At 48.6% G+C, this 14,399-nt stretch overlaps 1 protein-coding gene across 5 annotated transcripts in view; it reads right to left on the bottom strand.

Annotated features, from left to right (window-relative positions):
- TRIO (trio Rho guanine nucleotide exchange factor) overlaps nucleotides 1-9,453 on the bottom strand; it is a 357,836-nt gene extending 348,383 nt beyond the window's left edge. The window contains exon 1 of one of the 5 annotated variants that reach the window (XM_085001718.1): nucleotides 8,893-9,453. In XM_085001718.1, the coding sequence (XP_084857844.1) occupies nucleotides 8,893-9,052 (160 nt within the window). In that variant the 5' untranslated portion in view covers nucleotides 9,053-9,453. Of the gene's footprint in view, nucleotides 1-2,753; nucleotides 2,867-7,666; nucleotides 7,749-7,840; nucleotides 8,304-8,892 lie in introns of those variants that run through there. The other 4 variants (XM_021077143.2, XM_085001720.1, XM_021077141.2 and 1 more) reach the window with 4 other exon arrangements.
- Between the last annotated feature and the right edge of the window lie 4,946 nt (nucleotides 9,454-14,399).

Raw genomic sequence — 14,399 nt, 5'->3', positions numbered from 1 at the left:
GGAAGGCAAGTCAGCCTGACATAAATCGGTGACGCATCCTCTGCCTCTGAGCACCCGGGCTTTCTGGAGCTGGCAAGGGTCCTCATGTCCCAGCCATCACCACTGTGGTGATGAAAAGGGCAGGAGGGCTGGAAGAGATTTCTCATCATTATGAATTTGTTTTAAAAAGCTACCTACAAGAAAGAAACATCTATTTGTTTAGTATTAGACAAGACAAATTTAGTCATTCTTTGAATGCCAAAATATTAGACAACGTAAACTTTAGAAGATTTTATTGTGTAAGTGATTCTAGTTCAGTAGAAATCCTTGTAGCAACATTCTAATCAAAGTACTGTTTCCCAATATAGCTGTGTGCACCTTCAGAATAAATAATAGAGACATCATGCTTGTTGGTCCTTACCATTTAAAAGTTAGGCCAATAAAGTTAGCCTCCAAATCGTAAGTATTCTTTATTCCTGCAGATTCTAGCACATCTGTGGTGCAGAACAAGGATGAATTAAAAGTATATGCAAGTAAGAAAACATGAAACTTTCAGAATCCAAATACCCCAGGAGTAACCCGGCAGACATGGCATGAAACAGCAGCAGGAATGAAGAAAAAAGGAAGCCTTGAAGATGTGTATCAGTGCAAGAAAAGGACGTGAAGTAAAAGGGATTAAACAATGTAAAAGTGTATATATATATACACACACACACACAGTGTTTTGACCAACCTTTAACAGACAGTTCATATCCATAATTTTCAAATTCAAATTCAAAAATCGTGCCCTCAACTATACATGCCATTTACACATGTCACCTCATATATACTAAGAAATAGGGGTTCTTTTAAAACCAATTTCAAGTATCAGTCTGATATTTCTTTCTTGCACTGAAACCACCCATTCCACAGAATTCCAAAGCAGGGTATTTTATACACACATACGTTTACACATGTACACACAAAGAAAAATCAGATACCAACAAACTCACCTAAAAATATTTGAGGATTATACTTTTAAATTTGAAGCATATTTTTCTCAAGTTCAAGAATAGCTTATTTTATGGCTATGAGTCTTAAGGGGGGCTTACATTTCATAAATTCATTCATTAACCATCAACACTGTGAAACACACAGCTACAGAGTCAATTACATACAGGAAGGACCCCAACAGAGGGCAAGTGAACTCACATATTGATATCAATGCAGGAACAATGCTCCCTCCCCCTCCTGAAACTTATTCCCAGAAACGCCTTCTTTAATGCCAAGAATACTGAGGCACAGGGGAGCACCCTGCATGTACTACTCTTTTTCTATCTGGATAGCAGCAAACTCACCAGAGTGGGGAAATCTGAAGCAGGAAAATGGTGACTGTTCATATCTAAAGATAGTTTTTTAAGTCAGTAGACTTAAGTTATATATATGCCATATGGATTCCCAAGTTATGCTTCTTACAGAATCCAAGAAAAGGATTTTTTTTTTTTTTTTTTTGGTTTGTAGGGCCGCACTCACAGCATATGTTGGTTCCCAGGCTAGGGGTCGAATCAGGGCTACAGCTGCCAGCCTATACCACCACAGCAACACAGGATCCGAGCCGCATCTTTGACCTACACCCCAGCTCATGGCAATGCGGGATCCTTAACCAACTGAGAGAACCCAGGGATCGAACCCACAATCTCATGGTTCCTAGTCGGATTCACTTCTGCGGCACCATGACAGGAACTCCCAAGAAAAGGATCTTTATTTCCCATGAACTATCTTCAAAGTTCTCCTAGACTACCCCTATCTTTAAAATCAATAGAAAATCCAAAATAACAGTTTTATTCGGAGTTCCCATCATGGCTCAGTGGTTAACGAATCCAACTAGGAACCACAAGGTTGCAGGTTCAATCCCTGGCCTCACTCAGTGGGTTAAGGATCCGGTGTTGCAGTGAGCTGTGGCATAGGTCGAACACAAGGCTCAGATCTGGCATTGCTGTGGCCGTGGCATAGGCCAGAGGTTACAGCTGCTATTAGACCCCTAACCTGGGAACCTCTAGCCCTAGAAAAGACCAAAAAAAAAAAAAAAAAATTGTAAAGTTTTATTCAAGTTCACCTAGAGAAATGATTTATATTGGATTTGGCTTTTGTTAGTATCCTATGGTTTTTATTTGTATTTCCTCGATTTCTAGTGAGGCTGGCTATTTGTTGGCCATTTGTACTTTGAATTGTCTATTTCTCTCTCCGATTGCCTTTCTTATTGACTTTAAGAAGCCCTTTATAAAATTTGTATATATGATTCTTCATCTGATTTATAATAAATGTTTTCGCCTAGTTTGAGGTTAGCCTTTTTTTAATGCTATTTTGAATTAACATACAGTACACCTGGATCTCTTTTTAATTTTTAGGTTTACAGTTCTACGATTTTTTTTTTTAGTTTTATTTTCTTTTTTTAAGTATAGCTGATTTACAATGTTGTGTCAATTTCTGCTGTACAGCAAAGTGACTTAGTGATACACATACATACATTCCTTTACTTATTACAGTTCTATAATTTTAACACACAGAATCACTACCACAACCAGGACACAAAACCATTCCATCACCTCTCAAAATGCCCCTCATGCTGCTCCTCTGGCGTCATGCTTTTCCCACCCCAACTCCCGGCAGTCAACCAATTTGTTCTGTCGCTGTGGTTCCATCTTTCTGAGAATGTCATACAAGTGGAATCCTAGTAGCCTTAGAGACTGCCTTCCTTCCCTCAGCATCAGCTGAATGGATGTACCACAGTTTACCTGTTCGCAGCTACTGATTTTCCTGCTAACAACAACAGCAGACAGCAAAGGACCCTGCCTTTCGGGCAGCAGCACAGGAACAGAGCAGCACACCAAGCACCTCCTTCCTGGAACTGAAGCAAAAGAGAGGAGGGTCCATGCAGCTGGCAGGACCCCGCAGAGACCCCTCCTAAAGAGAAACCGAGTACAATTCATCGCTGTCCACAACACAGCTACAGACTACAAGAAAATAAACCTGAGGAGCTCCCATGGACGCCGCTACCCCAAAATACCCTAGACCTAGAATCTATTCTATGTGTGCACTAAGGTTTTCATTAAAGCTTCCTCTGCCAGTGTAACTGCTAAAATGTACCAATTTATGACAGAGCCCAAACTGGGGGATGCTTCCAAAATACAAGACCTGCTATAGATTATTCCACAATCCTTCCCAACCAGAGAAGAGCAGACATGTGGCTAATTAAGACAGTCAGTATATTTATCACCAAAATGAGGTTTCCTACTTCCACAGCACATATGGCATTAGTCCAAATATTCCAGACTCACCAAGAGTTCTCACAAGGAAACCTAGAAGCTGCCCCCTCCCACAGCTCAAGCCCCAATGCCTCCTGCTTGAAAACCACATCTCCCACTCCCGCTCTCCTCCCAGACAAGTAACCTTTCCCAGAGGGGGGCAGTTCATAATTGGGGTTTCCAGGGACTTCTTTACATGGAGAGGGAACAAAAAAGAGGAAATTAAGGTAACAACTATTCAGTAAGTAAACTGGAGTGCTTCCACCAGCAAATGAGAAGTGAAAAGGAGGCCAGCCAAGGCACTCACCAACCACTAAATGAGAGTGAGAATTCCTGGACACAAGGATGTCTGCACGAAGGCCTGACAACGTCACAACCAGGAGAAATTCTGGAAATTCTGGCCAGGTATCTCCCTTTCCTTTTTATAAAGTGGCAGAGATGGAGTGAAATGGGGGATGGGGGGGTCTGGTCAGAACTGGGCGCTGTGAGCAAGCGTGAGGCTGAGGCCCTGGGAGCCTGTGCCCCCACGATGGGCCCAGGAGCCCAGGACGGCAGGGAGGAGACAGAGGAGACAGCAGCAGCAAACCGCCTGCGGAGCCTCGTCCCAATCCCCACTCCAATCTTTTTTGCTCTTTTGCCCTCAGTTCATACAGCAATTGGAACATACAGAATGGCTCCGGCTGAATGATAATAACATATCCATCAGAATTCCCACATATCCACCAGAATTCTCGGTTCCAGAAGGAATGCTCATCACTTGCCCAGGGCCTCCTGGAAGCTCAGTAGAACCTGGGTAGCATGAGAGAACTCTGTGCCATCTAAGCCTTCTTAGCCCTTCTGCACCGTGGGCCACCCTGTTCACTGCCCACCATCGGCTTAACCCAGACTGAGAAGCAAGAGAAGATATAGAAGACACGAGGCATCTCACCCCACAAGATGAACAGCTCAGTCACCCTGGTCAGTTCACCCAAGTCCGCTGGGCTGAACTCTCACGAGAAGAAATAATGCACAGGGGCGTCAGAGTGCACCTCTACCTTCCCCCACAGCTCGGGGGTCCTCACCCAAATCCATCCTTCACTGTCCTCTGATGGGCTGCTGTTCTGCCAGCAGCGCTAAAAATTTGTCATGACAGTGCACTTAAGGAAATAAAAACCAATTCATTATAGAAGCTTGGAGGAATGAAGGGGATTGTCAAGACTGCTTTTTATAGTAAAACACAATTCATCCTTCTCAACATAAGTGACTTTACTAGGCAGTAAAGTGTGGCTATTGATTAAAAACTTGACTTTTCTCTGGAATTCTGCCAAGGATATGAGATAAAATTTAACTTTCTCAGTAGAGGAGTCAAGTAAATAAACTTACATATCAGATATAACTGATTTAGATTATTTCACTTAGAAACAAATCCCAAACTTATCATAACATTTAAAAGGTCTTTTTAGAGCCTCCCTGTCTGCCCACTTGCATCTCTCACAAGCATCCTATCTTAATAAATTCATTTCTTGCCTATCAAAAAAAAAAAGGTCTTTTTAAAAAGGCCATCCTAATCACATGTTTTTAATATACATTCGAAGAGCATATTTAAACCACATACTGAATTCTGAACAGAACCATAAGCATCACTTAAATCTTGGTTAATCATTTAAATGGTTTAAACGGCTTCATTTGAATATTGGATGGTTAAACTGCAAAGGGAAAAATACAATACCCCATGTCAATAAGTCAGTTTACAAGGTCTCAATGAAAAGTTTCTTTCAGTGATTGTTTTACTGCTCTTTGATTTCTTGAAAATCACTTATGAGTCTTTTTAGCTATTTGCTTTCCTCTAAAACTGAGCTTCACTGTGCCACTGAAAAAGAGGAGACCAACATGCACTATCAAGTTACATTTGCTTCAACTTCCCTTTTCAAAATATTGAAGGTAACAGGGACCGGCTTCATAACACAATAATTATTATTGGTGCTCAAAAGACCAAAGCCACCAGGCTTCTAAATACACACAGAAACAGCACGCCAAGCTCAGTGGCCAGCTACGTAAGCGGTGTCAGAAACAGAAACATGAAAAGTTCCTTCAATGTTCTATGACAAAATCATATCAAAACATAGCAAGATATGCATGCTGCTCCCTATGTCACACACACAACTATCTTCACATACTCCACTGGAAAGAAAAGGGCTTGCAGCCAGAAGTCCAAAATAAGATTTAGTAATGGAAAGGAACCCAACACGATGGGCTGTGAGGCTTCATAATAACCACAAACCCTTATTCTCTGCACATTCATTTATTGCCAACTTAAAACATGCCAGGCAGGTTAAAAATAATGCATTTATGTAAGCACCCCCCCACACACACACTCTTGCAAGGTTAAATAGAAAGAGCTCTGAAAGAATGATTTATTGCCACAAGAATAGAGCCCCAAAATAGATTGGCAATAAAAGTGATTGGTCCCAGTGGGTTTGAGAACTAATGTAAGCAAAGTCCCAGCCATGACAGGCGTCTGGGAGAGTGAGGGGTGAGCTTCCTGGCCCTGACCCCATCTCCCCTCTGAGTTAGTTATTCAACCTCCCTAGAAGCCTGATTACTTTTCTGTAAAAAAAAATAATAATAATTTTTTTTTGTAATGGACTAGCTCACATGTGCGATGCCTTTTTAAAAGTGGAGAACAACCATTAGGTGCTGGGGACTCAGAGAAAACCAAGGAATCTGAGAGGGCAAAAGCCCCTGAGCCATCATCCCAGGCTCCTCTCCAAATACAAGAATCCTATCCCCAGCACCCAGCTCAGAACCCTGGCAGGTGGCAGTACCCCTGCTTGAGTGCTTCCAATAATGGAGAAATCACATGGCAGCCCATTCTATTCCTGAACTGCTCTATTTAAAAGTTCTGTTAAGCTAAATTCTCCTTCTTTCATCCAACCATGGGTATCAGTTTTTAATCTGTGACGACAAAGATAAAATTTAAGGCAGGACAAGGAATAAAAAGGAGGGGAAAAAAATAATGTGGCTAAGCAAACAGATCCAAGGCTGAGAAATGAAAAGCAACCAGCAGAAAAACCTTCTCTGAGAGGTCATGCTGGCCATCTTAAGTACCAGGATCACGACACCCTGGGAAAAATGCTCGCACCTTGATCTGTCCAGTCCAGTCAATGAGAACCTGTTTTCTGTGTGTCTACATTTTAGGAGAACATTTGGTTTTACTGATGGACTTGACCTCTCTGTTCAGCCATCCACATTCAATCAAAACTGCCTAGGAGCTCCCCCACCCCACCCCACCCCACCCCACCCCCACCCGTGCCTGAGCCACTCTACTAGTTGAGGACCCCATTCAGGGTCCTCCTGCTTCATCTGTCCAAACATCCAATCCCACCCCCACCAATTCAACTGAATAGTCCCTCCCTACCTTCCCTCAACTAGATATAATTGCCCTAGATGCTGGAGCCAAGATCTAGGTCAGGGATTTAGAGTCGCCCAAAGAAGGGAAAAGCACTTGTAAAAGATGTTCCAGGTTACCCCTGGGATGGAACAGCAACTCCTGCCTACTTAAAATCTGCTCTGGTTCCTTGATTCCAAGTCAAACAACCAAAAGGGCAAGACTGTCAAATCACTTTGAAGGCAGGACAGAGGAGAAACCCATGAACAGTACTGACTAGTTCTGCCCCAAGCTGAACAAGAAGAGAGCTCCGGCATGGGAGCAAGCCCCTGGCAAGGCATGGCCACCAACAGATTTACCTTCCCAGATAAATCTTAGGAAGAGCCACACTGACTGGGAGTAAGTTTTCCGTGGGCATCCACTCTTACCTGATGTCTTCTGGGGGTCCTTTGAACAAGCGAAGTGATTTCTCTACTATGCATAATAAAGATGTAAGAAAGTCTGGCCTCAAACACCAAAAATTCCATCTCCGGGGCACAGGCGCCTTTCTAACAGAAAGGAGCTGAATTCTGCACAGAATCTATTATTCTGTGACAGGTGGTAGAGACAGAGAGAAGACTGGCTAGACTTTAGCTTCAGGGCATGAAGGGACGACATCCCGGTTCTGCTATTAAGAGCTAAGACAGGGATGCTCTATCGGCTAGTTGCAGGGGGGGAAAAAATGGCTTTCATTTAAAGGAGTTCATGTTTTTTCCTAAACCTTTCCTTTCTGCAGGGACCTCATGGGGGAGGAGCGGGGGGCACTGGAGAGTACATTAACCCCAAGCTGACTGTGTAGAGTCAGCGTCTGTCATTCCCAGCCACAACCAATCTGTTAAAATGACTCCAAAATAACTCCGCCTGGTAAAGATGAAGAAAGCGAGGGTAAAAAGTACTACGCCAGGTATATCTAAGAGCACTGCTAAGTTCTGCCTCTGACCATCGCCCTCCCGCTGCAAATTGCTACTTGTGACCCGGATTATCGAAATGATCTCACCGAATCTGGGGAATGGATTTTGAAAGAGGCCACGAAGAAATGTGAGCCGCCGGCCTCCGGCGCGCGCCCCATCGCAGGCCGCTCCCCCGACGTCCCCGGCCCCGCGGTCCTCCCAGGAGCCTCCACCAGCACCCCGCACGCGCCCTGCGCCCGCCCGGCCACCCCGGCCCCGACCTGGCCCGCCCTCCAGGGCTCTCCAGCGCGGAGTCTGCATCCTCTCCGCCCCGCGACTAGCCAGCTGGGCACTGCGCTCTGGGCCGCGGGCCCCGAGGCCGCCGCCGCGCGAGCAGACCGGACTGAGCGCGGGGACGCGGGGCGCGGGGACGCGGGACCGGCTCACGCGGGATCTGGGCCCGGGCGGGAGGAGGCGCCGCCGCCTGGGTCCGGGGGACGCCCTGTCACGCCTCCCGCGCCTCCTCCCCACGGACCCGAGGCAAAGCTGGCCTTTCCCGTGGCCACCCCCTCCTCGCCCAAGAGACACCGGGCCACCTGGCACTCCCTCGTAGGCAGTGCCCCAGGAGTGCCCGGCCCCGCGCCGCCCCCTGGGGCCACGACGTTCCCAGATGCCCCTTCCGAGCCGCCCCCGAAGACAATGGCTCACCCACCGCCCGGCCGGCCGCGCTTCATTTTCTGCCGCCACCTCCCCCCTTCCCTGGGCGGCAGATATTATGGCTGCCCGTTTCACAGAAGTGTAGATCGAGGCTGGGGAGGTGACAGGCTAGAGTACCGGGCGAAGAAACCCGCTGCATAAGGGACTGGGGAGGGGCCAGGTACAAATCGGCCACGGAGACCGACCCAGAGTAGAGCCCGCTTTTCCCGGCCTGGCCCCTCCGCCCCCGTCCGGCCGGCCTTCGGGGCAGGGGCCTCCGCCCTCGCCGTCCCCGCCGCCGCCTCCTCGGCCCTCCCGCGAAAGAAACAAAGAGCCGGCGCCCCAACCCGAAGAACTGTAGCCGCCGGGGCGGGCGACGGTGAGATTTTGCCCTGGAACGAGGGGCGGGCGCAGGAAAGGCGAGCCGGCGGTGCCTGGGTCTAACAGCGGCGCTTGGGGCAGCGTGGGGTGCCGGACCCGCGGGTTTGGGGCCGGGAGCCCCGGCGCCGGGCAGTGGCCTGGCGAGCGCGCGCCGGGACCGAACGACAGGCGAACACCGGGCGCGCCGGGGCCCGCGGACCGCGCCTCCACGGCAGGGGTGGCGGAGCGCGCGGGCAGCGGCAACAGTTGCACTCACCGGATCGGAAGAAGGCCGCGATGTCGGCCAGGTCCTTGGCCGCCTCTTCTGCCCCTTCGCCGGCGCCGCCCCCGCAGCCCGAGCCCGCCGCGCTGGCCGTGGCGGCGGGGCCGGAGGACGCGGCGGGGGCGGCAGCGCCGCCGCTGCTGCTGCCGCTCATGGCTGCGGCAGCGCCCGCGGCCGCGCCCGGCTCGGGCCCCGCGTCCCTAGCGCCGCGCGCCGCCCGCTCCGCGCCCGGCCTGGCGGCGCCGATCGCCCAGCTGCCCCGGCCCGGCGCGTGGACGCAGAGCCCCGGGGCGGCGGCGGCGGCGGGCGGCGGCGGCGGCGGCGGCGGCTCGGCCTGAGGAGCGCGCCCACATAGACGAGGACTCCGCCCGGGAGCCGCGAGCCGGCGGTGGGGCGAGGGCGCGGAGCCACGGCCTCGGCGGCGCCGGCCGGAGCGCGGGCAGTAACGCGCGCCGCGCTGAACACGCAATCTCGAGGGCGGGGGCCCGTGGCCGGCGGGAGCTCCGGGATCACGGGCGCCGGCGGCAGCCGCGAGCCTCCATCTTGATTTCAAATGGGGAAGGAAGGAGGGGGAGGGGGGAAATCACGGCTGAGGGAACCCGGGTGAAAGGAAAAGGGAGAGCAGGGAAAGGAGAGGAAGGAAAAAAAGAGGGGCTTCGGGAATTTCCGGCGAGAATCGTCAGGGGCCCGAGCTTGGGCTCGGCGGGTGGGCGGGGCCTGCAGTGGGCCGGGCCTGGCAGGAGGGGCGGGGCCGCACCCGGTGCCGGGAGCTGAGAGAGCTCAAGCGTTCCGCCTGGTCCCTCTCCTGCTCCGGCAGCTGCAACCCTGGGGAGGTGCCGGAACGCTCTAACCAGCGGAGGCGGTTTCCAGGCCCGGCGTTGCGCCCCCAGCCGGGCGCTCTCTCCTGCTGCGTGAGACCGACCTCCGAGCACTCGAGCTGTTTATCTCGCCCGCGGGTTCGGCTGACTCCGGCACAAGGCCGGCGTGTTTCTCGATGGCGCAGCGCGGGCACTGGCACGTAGTCGGGGTTCCATAGTAGTTGTGGAATGAAGAGAGAGAGCATGAAAACGGCGTGTATATACTCCAGTCCCGGAGCGAGGAGGACAAGCCTCTGAACTCTTGGAGGACGTCTGCTCGCCTGTAACATGACATTCCGGACTCTGGCTCCTCAGTCCCTACTTCACCGAAATGGAGAGAATAGGGAAGGTGATAGTGGCTGAAGAGACCAAAGGAAATTAGGGGTAGATGACATTCAGCTTTACGGCAGATCCGTGTCAAGCCAGCATCTGACAAATATTCAAGTACAAACCGCCTCTGAGGTGGCTGCAAGCGAAGTGGCCAGAAGGTATGGGTGTCAGAGGTTAAAGGATCCAATGCTGCCAAAAGCAAGGAGAGCCCGAAACAAGACTGTTAAAAAAAAAAAAAATGGTGGATGAAACCACTGTACATGTATATTAGAAATGAACAATTAAGTACATGAATGGCGGGTGGTGGATACCAGGTTTTTCATTGTAAATGAGGAAGGCTAGAATGATCTATCTGGTACAGGGTTGGACACATGAGTATGAACTCATGTTTAGCTTAATATAGACACAGATGGATATATAAAAAGACTTACAGATATGTGTATATCTACATATGTTTCCTTGCTCTGTCAGCTAAGTGGGCTTAGAAATAATACTCCTATAGCAGGATACACACCTGACACTCAGATCTTGTTATTAACATCATTCTTCAATAAAAGGAACCCAGGCTCCTCAGGGAAATGGCTGACTCTAGGACTGGGGCAGAAAATGTACAAGAGAGCATGGAGCATCTTGTGCCAGAAGGTAAGGAAGTGCTCAAAAAAATTTTTTTTAACTAACAACCAGAGCAATGATGGGGAAGGGAAGGTCTGTCAAAAGGACAAAGGAACCAATTGAAAGCTCCCAGTGACCAAAGCTAGAACAATGTGAGCGGCAAAATAAATAAGGCAATGCTTGGTTATTCCAGTTATTCCCAAACTATAAAATAAATATCCATGAATCTGATATAATTCAGTGACTGAATAAGTCATTGAGCATGAAGAGAGAAGAGACATTCCAATGCAGAATTCCAAATCATTTGGAATTTCAAAGAGATGGGCTAGAAGTCCCCTCTCCTTAACTATGAGCCACACCCTAGTGACTTCCTCCCAGAGTACAAAATGGAAAGAGGGAGAAGACAGACGAGCACTGCTTCAGCCACGTGATCAAGGTTAACAACAGTGATAAATCATGTGGATGGTATGTACCTTCAGTATGATTTAGTGAAAATGACACCTTACCTCTGTGATCTTCCTCCCCAAAATACCTTCTAATCATGAGAGAAACACCAGACATCCCAGTTGAGGAACATTTCTAGAAAGGACGTGACCAGTATTCCCCTAGACTATTAAGGTCAACAAAAATAAGGAAAGTCTGAAAAACTGTCACAGCCAAGAGAAGCTCAAGAAAACGTGACAACTAAATGTAATGAAGTATTCTTTGGATTCTGGGATCAAAAAAGGACATTAGGTAAAAAAATAAAAAGAAGAAAATATGAGTACTATGTGGACTTTAATAATAATGTTCAAACACTGATTCATAAATTGTGAGGAATATGGAAAAATTGGATGTAGAGAATATGAGGATGCTGTACCATCTTCACAACTTTTCTGTAAATCAGAATCTATTCTAAAATAAAATTAAAAAAAAAAATTTTGGAGTTCCTTCGGTGGCACAGTGGAAACGAATCCAACTAGGAACTGTGAGATTGCGGGTTCAATCCCTGAACTCGCTCAGTGGGTTAAGGATCAGGTATTGCTGTGAGCTGTGATGTAGGTTGCAGACTGACTTACTTGTTCAGTCACTGAATTATATCAGATTCATGGATATTTATTTTATAGTTTGGGAATAACTGGAATAACCAAGTATTGCCTTATTTATTTTGCTGCTCACATCGTTCTAGCTTTGGTCACTGGGAACTTTCCATTGGTTTCTTTGTCCCTTTGGCAGACCTTCTCCCACCCCCAATCATTGCTCTGGTTGTTAGTTAAAAAAAAAATTTTTTTAGCACTTCCTTACCTCCCGGGTCTGGCATTGCTGTGGCTCTGGCGTAGGCCGGCAGCTGCAGCTCCAATTAGACCCCTAGCCTGGGAACCTCCACATGCCATGGGTTCGTCCCTAAAAAAACAAAAACAAAAACAAAAACAAAAATTTAATTGTATGTGCAGAATGTCAAAAAGATGAAATTCAGTAGCTCCAAATTTCACAGGCCATCAGCTGAGGTGTGCTAACAGTGTTTCTTTTTCTTATTTTTCTGTTGGATTAAGACAGTCTCCAGGAACTTCCTTTGTCAGTTGAATACGTACCCTTCCTGCCTTCTTCCCAAGGTTGCAGCCAGGCTCCCAGAGGCATTGGTGATATTGCAGCTGGGGCGAGAGGAGGGAAGGTGGCAGTGAGGGATGGGGAGATTGCACCTAGTTCTTGGTCATCATGGGTTCACAATGGCACTGGTGCCCATGTCCCATGCCTGTCTGCCTCCCTAGTGCTCCTGTCTGGACTGCAGGCATTGCCTTGCTGTGACCTTGCTGCTTTCTGCTGTTTCCTTCTTCTCATCCTGCCTGGGACCTCTCAAGGTCTTCTTTCTGGCAGTCAGCACCCCTTCTGAGCTCCTCCCAAGCACTCAGGAAGACATTCAGCTGTTCGCTGGGATGCTTGGTCCCACTCCTCCCCCACCTCACCCCAGGAAATGAGGCCAGGTTCTCTCTGCCCTCAGACCTCTCAAGCCCACATGGGCACAGACTTCCTTTTTCAGAGACTCACATTGGAGTCTAATGCATCCATCTCCTCTTCTCCAATTTGCAGAATTGTTATTTCCTCTGCAGGAAGAAAGCCTCACTCCGGGTGCATCATCCTTTCTTCAAAATCCATTATTTTGGGCATAATCTTTGTGTTCTTTCATTTGGGGGGGGCCACACCCACAGCATGTGGAAGTTCCCCGTCCAGGGATCCTACCTGTGCCACAGCAGTGACCAGAGCCACAGCAGCGACAATGCCAGATCCTTAACCACTAGGCCACCAGGAATTCCAAACTTTGTGTTCTTAAAGAGAACCCATTTTTTTTTCTTTTTTCTGCCACGCCCAAGGTGTATGGAATTTCCAAGGCCAAGGATCAAATCTGAGCCGTAGCTGCAACCTACACCATAGCTGCAGGAACACTTTATCCTTAGCCCACTGCACCACAGTGGAAAGTCTAAGAGAACCCATTTTAAATCCAAAAACCTTTTCCCCCCAATTATTCCCTCTGCCATGGGTCTTGAAATGTCTCTTGAGATTCAGAAGACAAATGCTGATTTCTTTCTTTCTCTCTGTGACCCTCTCATGGTACCCTGCAGGGAGTGAATACAGAGCCCACCTCTGTTGCCTAAAAGGTAGAGAAAGGTCAAGAACATTAAAACTGCTAGGGAGTAGAGGGGACAACTGGATGTCATGCAGCCACAGATAGATTGGCGATACCTTAGTGTAGAACTTGGAAGTGTCAGTCGGAAAAGGCTAACTCCTGCTGGAGGGTTCTTGGGTGGAGTCAAGTTCTGGGCTTTGGGAGTTGGCCTGAAAGGGGATGTCGACTGCATGGCAATGACCTCTAAGATCATGACCTCTAAGGGTGTTGGGGGGATCAGAGTAGGGAGGTAATGACTGGTGTATGTTTGGGCAAAAAGATCTCTCTCGTGTTGAAACCCAGGTATCTCTCATTTCCAAGAAAGTGCTAGAGAAGGCTTGTGTCTGAGTATGGAACGTGAAGGAAGGCTAGCCTGGATTGCAATAAAAGGAAGAGCCTGCACACAGGTTTGGGTTTTTGGTTTGTTTGTGTTTTTTCCTTCTGCCATCTGAGTATGTGTGGGGGATCTAAACAGGGTTTCATGACAGCTGCTGTTGATCCTACCCCACTTTCAAAATTCAGCTCGAATTTCATCCCCTTTCATGAAGCTGCTGCGTAACTCGAATTGACCTCTGCCTTCCCTGTATTCTGGAACACGAGTCTTTCTGGCATTTGATCCTGCACTACATTATATTATTTGCATCCTTTGTGTTTACTGTCCAGCCTACGAGATGGGGAGATCCCTCACAACAGCCCACAAGCACCGGCCTCAAAGGCATGGAACAAGAGAAATGGAAAAAGCCAGCGAAGGGTGACACAAGTTGTCTACTCAATATGCTTTCTCTCCTTATCAGAACCCATGCCTGGCTAATACACTGCATTTCCCAGCTCTGAGGACCCTGTGACAGAGTGATGGCAAGTGAGTGGAAGGGACTGGGCAGAGCTCACAAGAAAGCCCTCAACCTAGCAAGTGCATGCACTTGGCCCTTTGCCCTTTGTCCTCTTCAGAACACAGACAAAAGGCTGGAGGTGCAGAGGCCACTGTGCGACTGTGAGAAAGCAAATGTTAGGACAGAAGCACGTGGCACAGGTGACTGCCTGAGCTGCCTACCTCCTGGCAT

The sequence above is a fragment of the Sus scrofa genome, chromosome 16 (genome assembly GCF_054392235.1).
Source record: "Sus scrofa isolate SSC_HxYL_T2T_F1_AM1 chromosome 16, Sscrofa_HxYL_maternal_Yorkshire_Landrace_v2.0, whole genome shotgun sequence".
Taxonomy (NCBI): Eukaryota; Metazoa; Chordata; class Mammalia; order Artiodactyla; family Suidae; genus Sus; species Sus scrofa.
Note: the sequence above shows the minus strand (reverse complement) of the source record. Positions and strands in the feature narration are given on the sequence as shown.